The sequence below is a fragment of the Bufo gargarizans genome, chromosome 3, assembly GCF_014858855.1.
Source record: "Bufo gargarizans isolate SCDJY-AF-19 chromosome 3, ASM1485885v1, whole genome shotgun sequence".
In the NCBI taxonomy this organism is placed as follows: domain Eukaryota; kingdom Metazoa; phylum Chordata; class Amphibia; order Anura; family Bufonidae; genus Bufo; species Bufo gargarizans.
The window spans coordinates 200,499,926-200,515,217 of NC_058082.1; the positions used below are offsets into that span (position 1 = coordinate 200,499,926).

The 15,292-nt window shown below is 41.3% G+C and overlaps 1 protein-coding gene across 1 annotated transcript in view; it reads left to right on the plus strand.

The window, feature by feature from the left end:
* The window catches only part of OCA2 (OCA2 melanosomal transmembrane protein), a 439,010-nt gene that overhangs the window by 184,279 nt on the left and 239,439 nt on the right, over window positions 1–15,292 (plus strand). Inside the window, exon 4 of the mRNA XM_044285952.1 lies at window positions 13,232–13,405. Coding sequence (XP_044141887.1) covers window positions 13,232–13,405 — 174 coding nt within the window. The remainder of the gene's footprint in view (window positions 1–13,231; window positions 13,406–15,292) is intronic.

Below are 15,292 nucleotides of genomic sequence, written 5' to 3' on the forward strand. Positions count from 1 at the left end.
CGGTCAGTCACCGACACAAAAACTACTCGCACCACGCAAAAACGGGACTTATCCATGTTTATCTTGCTGTAACTGTAGCAACGTTCTCAAAGGTGAATTTTTCTCCCACCCGTATAGTGGAAAGAAATATAAAATCAAGGGCTATTACACCTGCAGGTCACGGGATGTAATTTATGTCATCCAGTGCCCCTGCAGCCTTATTTATGTTGGGGAGACCACTATGGAGATTAGAGAGCGTATTAACAAACATAAGAGTACTATACGCAAGATGAACATGGATAAGCCCGTTGCGAAACATTTCGTGGATGCGGGGCACTCTGTCAACCAGCTCCGCTTCAGGGTCATTGACAGTGTGGGGCCACTACGGAGAGGGGGCGATAGAGACACGATATTAAGGAAGAAGGAACTTAAATGGATTTACACACTCAAATCTTTACAGCCATTTGGATTAAACCTTGAGTTTAATGTGGCAGGTATTAGTTAAACATTATACTTACTTTCCATACACTCGATTTCATGTCCCTCCTCTGTAGTGGCATTTTTTGCTTTTTTTCTTTTAATTATGTGTACTTATCACACCGTTTTATAGCACCATAATGATTACTATGGCTTTTTCCACACATGCCTGCATATGGTATATCACTCACTAATGTGATTGTACACTTAGTGAGAACGCTGGTTGTGATTGACACCCAGTGGCTCTTACCTTTCCAGTATGTCTTTTTATACCCCTTTTGTGCATACATGCCCTATATATCCCTTTATTCTATCTTGGCGTCAGTGGTGCAGATGATGCGCTTTGATATGCTCTATTACTGTGCTCTCCAGGGAGCGTTGTTTGCACGCTGTTATATGTTATAGTGGTGCGATTGCCCTTTGTACACGCCCCCATTTTTGATCCTCATGCATATTCCAATCTGGAGCGCCAGGTGGGAGTGGTCTCGTGACGCTTGCCGACCGCCGCCTGATGATATATGCGGCTCAGTTTGGACTATGCGTTTGGATTTATCTAGGTGCGACATAGGCATGCTGCCTAGTGGTGGCGTGTTCGTTGATGTGGTGCGATCGCCTCCTATGCACAGTCCCACTTTAATCCTCATGCATACTCCACTCTGGAATGCCAGGTGGGAGTGGTCTTGTGACGTTTGTCGGCCGCCGCCTGATGATGTATGCTGCCCAGCGTGGACTTTGTGTTTGGATTCATCTGGGTACGTCACACGTGCGCTGCCTAGCAGTCGCGCATGTGATGACGTAAGCGGACATGCGCATTACCGGCCATGGGACGCTAGATGGATGGAGAAATTCTCTGGGTGATGGCCTCAAGTGGGTATGTTCTGTGACAGCTGGTTCATGTGTTTGAGTATGTTGATTACCTATACAGGTGCATTATATATAAATCTTTAATCTTATTGGTTGCTTAGCGGTGTGGGCGGATTTACTATGTGCTATTTATAGGCTGTGGTTTTAACTGATTAATATGCTTGACAAAGGCTATGCTTAGCCGAAACGTTGCTGCAAACTGCTCTGTATGACCTGTTATGAGGAGTGTTCCTAAATAAAGAAGCTTTTTGGTGAGACGCTGCTGTGGCCTTCCATTTCTACTACATGCCATTGGACCGCTTTGGATCTGCGATCTCCTGCTCAGCTGTTGCGCTATCACCATTTTGTGCTCTCCAGACGCCGCACGTGTTGCTGCTCCTGAACACATTTATTTTACCTTCAGGCTGGGAAGAGTGATCCTTTGCCTCAGCCGAGGCTAGATCCTAGGTTGGGATCCCTGTAACTGGGAGCTCCTACTAACAGCCTACCCCAAGCGGGGGTAGCTGGTACACTAACTTGACTTCCTTCTCCTCCTCCTCCTCATGAGACAGGGCATGGGAACAGCCACTTCTGCTCAACCAGGGGAGACTAGATTGTAATGAACTATTCCAGTCTAGGTATACTAAACTAACTATGGTCTGCTGACTATATTCCTGCCACCTGCTGGTGCACATGGAAATTACAGCATAATATATAAAACGGGTCTAGAAAATGCACATAATGAAGAATGCAATATTAGATTACACCAGATGACAATACCCATACACCTGACCTGTTGTAGCAGGGAAACAGAGTTTAGTAACATACTCTGGGATGTTACAGTAGCCCAAAAGCTCTTGGTTTCCCTTCCCAAAAACACTCTCAGCAGATGCTCCCTCAAGTTCCACATATATTAAGTCAGCGACCAGTGTTACATCTGAACATCAGTCACAGTCAGTTGAAATTGAAAGCTTGGAGACTGAGGCCTACATATTAAAAAAGAGGCCTTTCCCAAAAAGTAATCTCTACATAGCAAAAAAAATTGCTTTAAACATCTACCACAGAATATGGAAAAAATTCTTAATGTTTGTGGGAGACAGATGGGCTCCTCAGTATGCTCTAGAAATTCCTCCAATACTGGACTTTCTTCAAAAAGGATTAGATTTAGGCCTTAGATTCAGCACCTTCAAAAGTACATGTGTTGGCACTTAGTGGCTTTCTAGATGTCAAGTAATTTGATGTAAATCTTGTGAATCGTTTCATAATAGTAGCAGGCTGACTATGTCCATCCTTACGGTCCTCAGTACCTCCACGAGACTTAAATTTAGGTGTCTGTTCTAATGGAGGTCCCATTCGAGACATTATCTATCTGATATTTCTTACATTTAAAACTACTTTGCTTTTAGCCATCACTACAGCAAAGATAGTAGGGGAATTAAAGGTGGAATAGTAGGGGAATTAAAAGCCTGTTCCTGCAAACCACCATACTTGAGTATTTTGGAATATATAATTAGTCTTAGACACTCCCCTGCATTCCTTCCTAAAGTGGTAACATGTTTCCACTGTCAGCAAGGAGTTTCTCTCCTATCCTTTTGTGCACAACCAAAATCTGAAAAAGAAAGGAAATTCCACCAGTACCAGATTCACTTCTAATATGGTTAGCTCGCGGGAACTTGGGAAGCGGCTAATACTGTGGGTACAGGCTAAAAACGTGTCAGCCGAGCTTGGCTGCCACTAGTTCTGTGTGATATCCCATCTGGCAGCTTTCCTCCACAGTGCCAGAAGGCACACAGCAATGCTTTTGCAAGATCTGCAGGATTATAATAAGCCATGGGCTATTGCAGCATTAAGAAGGTCTCCACTTTTGTTTCGGTCTGGTTCCCACACTAGGCGCATATCCACCTCCTCTACATCCTCCTCCATGGATATCCTTGCATCACCAACAGAAGCAGGAAACGGCGTTGCTCCCACTCACTCCTAACATATGTAGAAAGTACAGCATTGCCATGCTGTTAGGGCTGATCGGCCTGAGCGAGAGTACCCACACAGCCTTTCGGTTGCTAAATTGTATCAAGCAACAAATATCCTGCTGGCTGTCTTCAAAACTCCAAACTGGACATTGTGGTCCCACTGCATTTGGGGAAAAATAACAAATGCTTTCTGCATGGTGCACATGTAGTGGTGTAACGATTTATTTATTTTTAAAAGGATAGTGCTATACAGAGGGTGCTAGCCTAGTCCAGGTGGTAGCGAACTCCTTCCTGGACTTGCAGTGACAGAACACACTGCAATTCCCACTGACTAGGGTTCAACATTCAGTTTCCTAGTAGTCTGTACAGTAGCATAAAATGGTGAATGATGCATGCCACCTACTTATGTGCTTTTGTGACATGGGGAAACTGCTCTCATTGTCTGAACACGGTTTGTGTAGATTAAATTCAATTATCTGGACTGACATTCTGCTGTTTGGCCACAAGATGCTGCTGTTTTCTTAACACAGCTACAGACTGCATATATTTCCATATTCATGAGAGGTGGAGTTACAGAGCCTGGGGGGAAGAGAAAGGGAGCAGCCATCTTAGAGGGAGCTCAGACTGAGGAACTTTCAGCAGAGGATCTGACGGCATCCAAGTGTGAGAGCATCCCTCAGTGACCAGAGTGGCAGCTAATTGAAGCTGATGGTGTCCAAGACCCTGATCTTGACCATAGGAATGAGGATTGCTTTCAGGAACGCTGATGAGGGCTCAGGAGAAGTGTTAAATACATTGTGGGACCGAGTCACCAGTGGATGCAGAGCAGATTATGAACGCACCTCATTACAGCACCTAGAGACTGAGACCAGGCCTGCAGTTAGGGTCTCGGTTTGTGCCAGGCCATAAGTGTTGCTATTGTTCATTGCAAGGACTCTATAATATAAGCTGATAAACTTCCCACAAACTCAATCCAGGCTGACTTTTTGCTTTTAGAGCTATGTAAGATTGTAAGCTGTTGTGCGGCATGACAGGCTAGCCCCTACCACACACACCCATACAGTTATTCTTGTTTTTTAGGGTAATAACTGGTAAGATGTGGCAGTTTAGTTGTGCCCACCAGTAGGTAAATTACCACGCTTTACTCTGCATCCATTGGAGACCGCTGTGCAGCACAAGGGTCTCAGCCTTCGGGCTGGGTGTATGTAAATTTGTTGTATATTCCCAGCATTTGTGGTTGTGTTCATTAAGGCCATTCAAGGATTTGGGGGAGGACTGCTCTGCAGCTGAAGTGCTTCAAGAGCCACCACACAGACGTATCTAGGACTGCTGCATTCCTTTTGTCAAGCCACTCGTGACCCAGAGACATCAGAAGTGTCTTACCTGGGCTAAGGAGAAAAAGGACTGGACTGTTGCTCAGTGGTCCAAAGTCCTGTCTTCAGATAATGGTACAATTTGCATTTCATTTGGAAATCAAGATCCCAGAGTTGGGAGGAAGAGTGGAGAGGCACACAATGCTTGAGGTCCAATATGACTGGTGTTGGTCCACTGTGTTATATCAAGTCCAAAGTCAGTGAAGCCATCTACAAGCGCATTTTAGAGCACTTCATGCTTCCCTCTGCTGACGAACTTAATGGAGATGCTGATTTAATTTTATAGCAAAACTTGGCACCTGCCCACACTGGCAAAAGTACCAATACCTGGTTTAATAACCACAATATCTCTGTGCTAGACAATCTTATTATAGAAGACCAATTAAAATGTTTTAATTAATCTAGTTTTCTGAGATACTAACTTTGGGTTTTCATTAGCTGTAAGCCATATTCATCAACATTAAAAGAAAAAAGCTTGAAATAGATAATTCTTTGGGTAATTAATCAATATGAGTTTCACTTTTTGAATTGAACTACTCATATGCATTAACTTTTCAATGCTATTCTAATTTATTGGGATGCACCTGTGTACTAATTTTCTGTGCAATTAGACCATTTTTGATTTTTGTGTAGAATTGATTTGGCCAGGAATCAAATTTTCAGAAAAACTGGACAAATTGTAAAAGAATTTCAAAAAGTATACTCATCTCTAAGCTGTTACTGCTGGTGGATAATTAATTCTGCAGCATCCAAATGTGGATTTATGGTGCCCATTCAAAGAAATCATTCATCATAGGAGGGGACTAATAGTGATGTGTTCTGAGCAGGAAACTCCACTCTGACATGATCTCCTAATGAGGGATATGGACAATGATTGTAATGATATTGGCCCAGATTTACTAATGTGCCTATGCCAAAAATCTTTAAAAATACGTAAATTGGTAATTAGGGTTTCTACACTTTTTTTAAAACCTGCTCGATATGGGGTGGGACCTAGCACCAAGTGGCATGGCTTCGCTGGAAAGGGGAAGAGCCGAAGATGTTCAATTTAGTGACAAAATTGCCCCATAATTCTGGTATAAAAATGTCTCCAAGTAATAGCTACTTGAAGTCCTATAGGTGACTGACTTCTTCCCCACTGAGGAAGAAGTCAGTCACCTATAGGACTTCGAAACGCATCTGGGAGGAATCTGGACTTTGCAACACCATTGTCTCTGCGTACACTGAAGATCGCTTGCTTATCTGCCGCCTGCCGATTAGGAGACTGATCCGTCCCCTTGTAAACAACTGCTCCAAAGAACACTTGGAGCCTGGCGAATCCACTATCACGTGAATGGAGCAATCCAGTATTGAAGCACGAGGGACGCTGAAGCAACGGAGTTCAGAGGAGCAAGCCGCATACTGACTTGGAGGTAAGGGAATAATATAGCTCCAAACAGGTGGGACGCCACCTAGAGCTCAAGTCCCCCACTGTTAAGCATCTGTGAACTATACCTTACACAGAGATGATAATGGCAACGTGACTTTTTGAAACATATGGTGCGGCTATATCCTATACTTACCATTCAAATTGACTACCTGAACTAAATCCTATGTGAAGCTGATTGATCTATGGAGATGCAATATTTGCAACCCAGTATACCTGAGTTAATCATGGTGGCTACTATTTAGTCCTATTTTAAACTATATATTCCTAATTATGTCATTTTAGTGGTGTTATTACATATTATATTGTATTTTATTGTATGTTTTTATGAAAGAAATTTATGGTTTTTATTACTTACTGTTATGATACATAAATTAATAATAAATCAATAATTGTTGAAGCCGACTCTTCAGATATGAGTGCCATTATCTAATCATGTTCTGGTGTTTGGAGCTAACACCTTTTAAGATATTGAGCACCTTCCCATCCTACCTGTAGGTAGAGCCACCTCATTTAATTACTTTTTCATTTTCAAATTGACCCTGTGCCAAAGTCCCAAGAGAAGAGCAGTATTTCTGGAAGCAGGTATATTGCAGGCCTCAATCAATATTTGGTGGAAGCAGGTATATCAATCCCCTTAATCAGTATTTTGTGGAAGCAGGTATACTGCACACCTCAATCTGTATTTTGCGGAAGTAGGTATGTCGCACCCCTCAATCAGTATTTTGAGGGGTTCTATATACCTGCTTACACAAAATACTGATTGAGGGGTGCGACATACCTACTTCCGCAAAATACTGACTAAGCGGTTTGATATACCTGCTTCCATAAAATACAGATTGAGGGGTGAAAAATACCTGCTTCCACCAAATATTGATTGAGGCCTGCGATAAACCTGCTTCCACAAAATACTGATTGAGGGGTTCTATATACCTGTTTCCACTATCAGTATTTTGTGGAAACGGGTATATCGCAGGCCTCAGTCAATATTTGGTGGAAACGGGTATTTTGCACCCCTCTCAGTATTTTGTGGCAGTAGGTATATTGCACCCCTCAATCAGTTTTTTTTGTGGCAACAGGTATATCACACCGTTACAAATAGTTGTTCCAATAGTGCTTGTCCCTCTATTTACCTGCGGTATCGCAGCAGAACTGCACACAACTGCTGCACAATACAAATGCATCATTTACTTTCTATGTTAGAAAGTATATTATACAGTAGGTATATCGCACCTCATTATTTTTTTTTTTTGAAGGCAACAGGTATTTCACACCAGTTGTAATTATAATTAGTTATTTCAATAGCATTTGTTGCTCTATATAGCTGCGGTATCGCAGCAAAACCGCACAGAACTGCTGCACAATTCAAATGCACTATAATATACTTTCTATGTTGAAGTATATTATATCCCTCAATATATCACACCTATCGATAGCACACCTATACCAGTCCTTAAAAGGACTTTTGTGGCCCTATTAGCTAGCGTTTGGTGTTCCTTACAGTCTATACCTGCTCCACAAAGCAACCTCTCCGTACTCTGGCAAAACACAGAATGTTAAATGGCTGCCAGATCGGGTTCTGTTATAGGGTGGGGGTGTGTCCTGTCCATGTGTTAAACTTCTCAATTGGCTGTCCTGTCCCACCTGATGGATGTGTAATGGGTCAAAGAATATGGAGCATGCAAAAGAATCGCAAAAGAATATGGAGCATGCGAACATCGCCATATGTTCGCATGTTTGGCGAATTGCGAACAAGCTTAGTTCGCTGTGAAATGACGGCCGGGTGAGCCGCAAGGCCATCTCTACATGTAGATCTTTTATTTTATTGCGTGGTGCTGAGTTAATTATTGTTCTAAGCCTCTAATCAGTTTCACCTACATATCGCCCCAAGTGGGACATTGGTACAAGTATAAAAAAGTAGACCGCATTTAGCGTGCCACAGTTGAAGGTATCTACTTGGGATCTTGTAGCCTTGATATATATTGGGAATCTGTATATTGTCAGTTGTTATTAATAAAGGACAGATTTTACATTTTGTCTGGTCGTGTGAGAATGCTCCAGTTTTCGTTAGAGTACTTGCTGGAAACCAGACAATTACGAACTATAGAACTAGGTTATTCCTATTTCACACGCAATATGATACAGAATTTTTGGGAGTTTTGAAATGTAAAGTTTATTTCCTATTGCACTTTTCAAACGAATGGGTTCGCATCTGGAAACAGTGGCCACACGGCTGGTGCCCGTGCATTGTGGACAGTTATTTGCAGTCCACAGCATGGGCACGAGGTGCACATGTTCATGTGCATGAGCCCTAATAGTGCTAGACTAGGTATGTAAAAGCACCTAGTCCTGCAATCTGGCTTTGCAAACATATCTGAAATAATGCGTTATTCTAAAGAGCGTATTGAATTTGAGCATAGTACTGTAATAGGATACCACCTTTGCAACCAGTCAGTTTGTGACATTTCTTTCCTCCTAGATATTCCATGACAAACAGAGCAGAGTCACAGAGGTGCACAGTGCTTAAATTTGTCAACAATTTGGGAAGTTCAGGGAAGACCTTTTTTCTCTTCCAGACTGACTGTGCACAAAGAAAAAAAAACATAAAGGCATGGCTAGGGGAACACATAAAACCCTGACCTCAACCCCATGAAATCCCATTGGCATGAACTAGAAAGGAGATTGTGAGACAGGTCCTCTAATCCAACATCAGTGTCTGACCTCTCAAATGGTCTTCTGGATGATTGGGCAAAAATTCTCACAAAAACACTTCAAAATTTTATAGAAAGCTTCTAAGAACAGCGTCAAATGTTTTAGTTGTGTGCATGTGTAGCCTGTGAATTCCATGTTAATTTCTGTGGATTTAGAATAGGATGTCCTAAAAGCTCCTGTAGATGTATAGGCGTCCAACAATTTTGTTTATGTAGTGTATAATAGTGCTACACACTGTATCACAAGAATGTAAGTGCTATATGCTGTTACCATGGGAAGAAAAATGTAGTCTCACTGTAGCCTCTGTATATATATTTGGACACATTGTGACACTAAATATATAATTGGCCACTCTGTGCCCCCAAATATATATTTGTCCATCAGATAGACCAATCAGATATTTATGGCATTTCCTGAAGATAAAACATTAATATAAAATTATGGGCACACATTGCAAAATGCTTTATTCAAAATGCCTTCAAATTCTGTCCCAATGCACCAAAATTCAATCCACCAAAACTTTAGACCATCTCTTAGCCTAATCTGTACCCCTTTTTTTTTTTGCACCGCAAAAGCTGGCCATGCCTACATTCTAGTTGAAAACAAAGAAATTTTGAGGATGTTGGAAAAAGTCATTAATCTAAAATGCATGATGTTCTGGAAGTTTTGGCACAAACTATGCCATGAAACTGGTACGGTGAGAATGAATAATGTGCACAAGATCAAGAATAAATATATTGAAGAGAATAGGGCCAAATACTGACCCCTGTGGTACCCCACTAGTGACAGTGACCGAATCTGAGTGTGTACCATTAATAACCAACCTCTGTTTTCTATCACTGAGCCAGTTACTTACCCACATATAGACATTTTCTCCCAGTCCAAGCATTCTCATTTTATATACTAACCTTTTATGTGGTACAGTATCAAATGCTTTGGAGAAGTCAAAATATACGACGACCATGGATTCACAGTGGTCAAGTCTAGAACGTACCTCCTCTTAGAAACTGATTAAATTAGTCTGACATGACCAATTCCCTCATGAAGCCATGTTGATATAGATTTATTTGCTTATTTTCATTGAGGTACTCCATGATGGCATCTCTTAGAAAACCTTCAAACAGTTTACCCACGACACTTACCAGCCTATAGTTTCTGGACTAGTTTGTGGACCCTTTTTGAATACTGGCACCACATTTGCTATGCACCAATCCTGTGGAATGCTCCCTGTTAGTATAGAGTCCTTAAATATCAGAAATAAGGGTCTGGCTATGACATTACTTAATTCTCTTATGGGGCTGTATGCCATCTGGTCCTGGTGATTTGTCTATTTTAATCTTTAAGACACCGCTGTACTTCTATCTGGTTAAGACAGGGCACTTTGAGGAATTTACTTTTACATTCTGCATTTCAGCTGACAGTTATTTTCCTCAGAGAATACAAGTGGAGAATAAAATATTTAATAGTTTTGCTTTCTCCTCATTGCTGTATGCAACTCCCCCCTCATCACTCTGTAAAGGGCTGACACCTTCAGACTTGTACTTTTTACCATTTATGGTTAGTTTTACTGTCTTTGGCAATTAATATTTCTCCAGTTTGGCTGCTTTTAATTTGAATTATTCAATTTTTTTTCCTTAGTTTTCCAATGCTTCCTCGCTACCCTCTTGTTTTAGTGATTTAAAATGCTTTTCGTCATTTATTGCTTTCATTACAATTCTATTTATCCACATCATTTTTGTCTTGTTCCATAGCCTTTTATTCCCATAAGGTATGTACTGTACCTCTCACAATTAGATTTTAGGATTCTTTTAAAAATTCCATTTTGTAGCTTTTTATTTTTATTTTTGAGGGCTTTGTCCCAGTTAGGCCAATGGCCTCTCTTGGTTGGCTAGGTTTTGCTTTTTTTGAAGTTTTTTTTCAGGGAGGCACAAACATACCACTCTATTGAATGACGATTGGAAGGTTATTATTTTATGGTCACTATTTCCCAGGTGTCCCACAGTCTGCACATCCGTTATGTCAGGTTTATTAGTTAATACTAAGTCCAGTGGGGCAGTTACTCTGGTCAGGTCCTGAACCAGTTGGTCCACATAATAATTACCTCATGATTTGCCGCCTCGTCTATTTAGTTAAGTAGTAGATTTTCTGTGGACTCTGGTATATTAGGTGGTTTTATAATGAACTCCTATTAGTATTTTATTACTGTTTTTGCCTCCATGCATTTCTACCCACAGTGACTCCACATGTTCATTATGTTCACTTATATCTTTCCGGAGTCTGGGCTTTAGGCTCCATTCACATGTCTAGATCCATTCCGCAATGTTGCGGAACGGATCCGGACCCATTCATTTTCAATTGGACCGGAAAAGATGCAGGCAGCACACAGTGTGCTGTCCGAATCCACATTTCTGGTTCGCGGCCCCGAACTTCTGCGTCTCCACAAAAAAGAGCATGTCCTATTGTCAGCAGCTGCAGACAAGAATAGGAATCCTCTATTGGGTTCCAGCGATGTGTGGAGTCAGTGTTTTGCGGACCGCAAAACACTATGGACGTCTGAATAGACAGGACTTTACATAAAGGCAAACCCCTCTCCGGTTTTTACGATCCTTTCTAAACAGACTGTAACCCTGTAGGTTAACTGCCCAGTCATAGCTATCATCTAGCCATGTCTGTTATTCCCATGTCATAGTCCTCCTCATACATCACTAATTCCAGTGTTCTCTATAAGGTAGAAGAGCACCCCACCAGACCGCCAACAAGCCAACCTGAAATACAGTAGACATTTGCAGTAAAGTGACTGCCTTGAACTATAATCTATATTGTGTTTGCAGTTGATAGAATAGCCATCTTTCAACAGGTGATGCTAGACAAACAGCTTGCTTTTCTCTTTTGGAAAGAGTTCATTTACATGCTCATTATAGATCTTGCCTCGGCATTATTCAACCATTTTACATTGATCACAAAACAAACCCGTCATCCAGTAATAGAATTCCAGATGGTGTTACATAAAGTAATCTTGTCAAACTGAAAATTATAGCCAAATATTAACAGCAATTTCTAATATACTTTCTGCATACCTTGACAAATTCCAATTAGTTTATTTTGTGTTATGTAAAATACGCATGGTTATGCTAGGTACACTTACAAAGCTATCCAATCATAAAGTAGCTCTAATTAGCTACAATATATTTTTGTTTTAATACAACACACTGACTTACATTAACTAAAGAGATTGCCTCTAGACCTTATTATGAAATGTGTAAAAAATTTGGTGCATCCAGCTGTAGAGAAATTCCACTGCACCTAGCTCACCAAGTGGGCATGGCTTATCAGGAAAGGATGTGTGACCCAAGAGGCAGCATTTTGTCCCAAAATTGTCACAAAATTTGGACACTAAATTCTGTTTCAAGGTAAGACAACCAATAGGTTGTGTAAGATTTTATAGTAATGTCTAGCTATACACCAAATGTACGATTGAGCATGAGCCAATGTGATTATTTTGTACATCTTTAGGCCTCTTTCACACTGGCGTCATGTTTTTGGCCCGGAAAAGATGCGGGTGTGTCGTGGGAAAATGCACGATTTTTCTGCGCGAGTGCAAAACATTGTAATGCGTTTTGCACGTGCGTGAGAAATCGTCATGTTTGGGTTAGGTGCTGGATAGATTATTGTTCCTTATAACATGTTTGTAAGGGAAAATAATAGCATTCTGAATACAGAATTCTTAGTACAATAGGGCTGGAGGGGTTAAAAAATAATTTAACTCTCCTTAATCCATTTGTTCGCGCAGCCGGCATCTCTTCTGTCTTCTTCTTTGAGGAATAGGACCTTTTGATGATGTCACTGCGCTCATCACATGGTCCATCACATGATCTTTTACCATAGTGATGGATCACGTGATGAGCGTAGTGACGTCACCACAGGTCCTTTTCCTGTGCACAGCAAAGATGAAGACAGAAGAGAAGCTGGGCTTCGTGAACAAGTGGATGAGGTGAGTGTTTTTTTTTTTTTTTTTAAACCCATCCTGCCCTATTGTACTATGCATTCTGTATTCAGAATGCTATTATTTTCCCTTATAACCATATTATAAGGGAAAATGGTAATGATCCGGTCTCCATCCCGATCGTCTCCTAGCAACTGTGAGTGAAAATCGCACCCTATCCGCACTTGCTTGCGGATGCTAGCGATTTTCATGCAGCCCCATTCACTTCTATAGGGCCTGCGTTGCGTGGAAAACGCACAAAGAGGAGCATGCTCCGATTTTTCACGCAACGCACAAGTAATGCGTGATAATCACCGTTTATCTGCGCAGCACCATAGAAATGAATGGGTCCGGATTCAGTGCGGGTGCGATGCAGAAATCTCGCCCGTGTAAAAGGAGGCCTTAGACTGCCTAAGTTTACGCTTTCTACAGAATTAGAAAATCTTATCCATTGTGTTGCCCTTTACAGATCAGATTTCATCTGTGGTGCTGAATCATGGGAAAACAGCTCTTCAGAGTATGAACAACGGTGTCGTCTTGGTAGTGAGGTCGGTAGCCTTTCCCGATCTGCATCTTCTGAAAAATGTGAAAAGTATGAGCTTCTTGACAACATTCAAGAGAAACTGAACTCTTCTAAACTAAGGTAATGCACAGGAAAAGAGTTGAAAATGGCTAGTACTAGAAGTGTTTAGTTTAAAACACATAATGCAATTTGTAGACTAAAAATGAATAGGTAGCTTATGCACAATTTTTCAATGTCTATAAAATATTTAATTATATAGGGCAAACATATTCTTCAATTATCTATTAGGCCCCGTTCACATGACTGTATTTTTGCTCCGGATCTGATTCACACTTTCTATGCATCTGATGCGGCCACAGGGAATGTCTGTTCCGCACCCTTGCAAAAAGATAGAACATTTCCTATCCAATAATAGGCTTTGTTACAATGGGTCCGCAAAAAATGGATGCAACATGGACGTCATCCATATTTTTTTTTTGTTGATACATCTTTTGTGCAATTCAAAATACATAAGGTTGCGTGACTGCACCCTTATTGGGAGCTCATCAGTAAAATGGCAAATAAACCAAGCAAATGATCAAAGGCGGAGACAGAAGGAGAGGATTCATGCCACCAAGAGCCTGCATTCCAATTACAAGTGTTGTCCAACTTAATTGTTTGTTCATTTATTTGTTTATTTCAGGCATCCTCAAACTGCGGCCCTCCAGCTGTTGTAAAACTACAACTCCCACAATGCCCTGCTGTAGGCTGATACCTGTAGGCTGTTCGGGCATGCTGGGAGTTGTAGTTTTGCAACAGCTGGAGGGCCGCAGTTTGACGATGCCTGGTTTATTTAGATGGCAGGGACTGTTACAATGACTAAGAAAAAATATACTCACTGTCCCGAAACCCCTCCTTTCCAGTGCCACTATTCCGTTGTTGTCCTAACTGTAGTAGTGATGTGCCCATATACTGCACATGACCTTTTCAGTCTATTACGGGCCAGTGATTGACTACATTGTTCACAGAAGTTGGTGCATGTATTATCACTGTATCTAAAACATCATGTCATGGCTGTAGCTGTGAGAAGTATTGCAGTGGCAGTGCTGGAATGGAGGGGTTTTGAGGTGGTCACCATATCTTGGACATCCCCTTTAAGTCATGATTTCTAAGTCTAGGCAATTATCATAAGGCCTATTAGGTGAGCATATAAATCCTATAGATACCTACTGTATAAGCATGAGTAAAGTTGACCACACACAGCTTGACATTTGCGCCTAAACCAATTAGTAGGCCACTGTTATAGCTACTACGAGGCCCAGAGACTTTGTGGGTCAGTTTGTTGATGTGAAAAATTTGATGTATAAATAATCTATGGTATATAACGTAAGTTTTATAAATTAGTTAAAGGCTATTTAGAATGGTAAATTGTTGATTTGCTGCATTCTGAATGATTAGAAGAATAGGTGTAAATGATGAATAAGGCAAGCAATACCGATTGCTTGTTCGTCCTGCAGCTTATTGGTTCTGATTCCCTTTATGCATATGTCTGCTCAGGATGTGCTTTCAGTAGGAAGTAGCTAATTTCAATGAGAACAAAAGAATTGGGCTGTTGAAATCCAACTTGCGCAATTCTCATCTCCCCTGACATTGTTTCGCATGAGGCCCCCATACACATTACATGGTTGTCTGGTCCCACCAAAAATCATTGGCTGGGCCAACATACATTAAAAATGCATACGGTCAGCTTAAGATTGGTATGATCTTCATTGATTTTCATAGGAAGGCCTCATGCACACGGTCATTGTTTGGGTCCACATCCGAGCCGCCGTTTTGAAGGTTCGGATGCGGACCCATTCACTTTACTGGGGCAGCAAAAGATGCGGACAGCACTCATTGTGCTGTCCGCATCTGTGGCTCCTGTAGCGGCCCCGCTAAAAAAAAATGTCCTATTCTTGTCCGCGCTTTGTGGACAAGAATAGGCATTTATATTGCTGGCGCCTGTTCCGTTCCGCAAGGTAACATGGG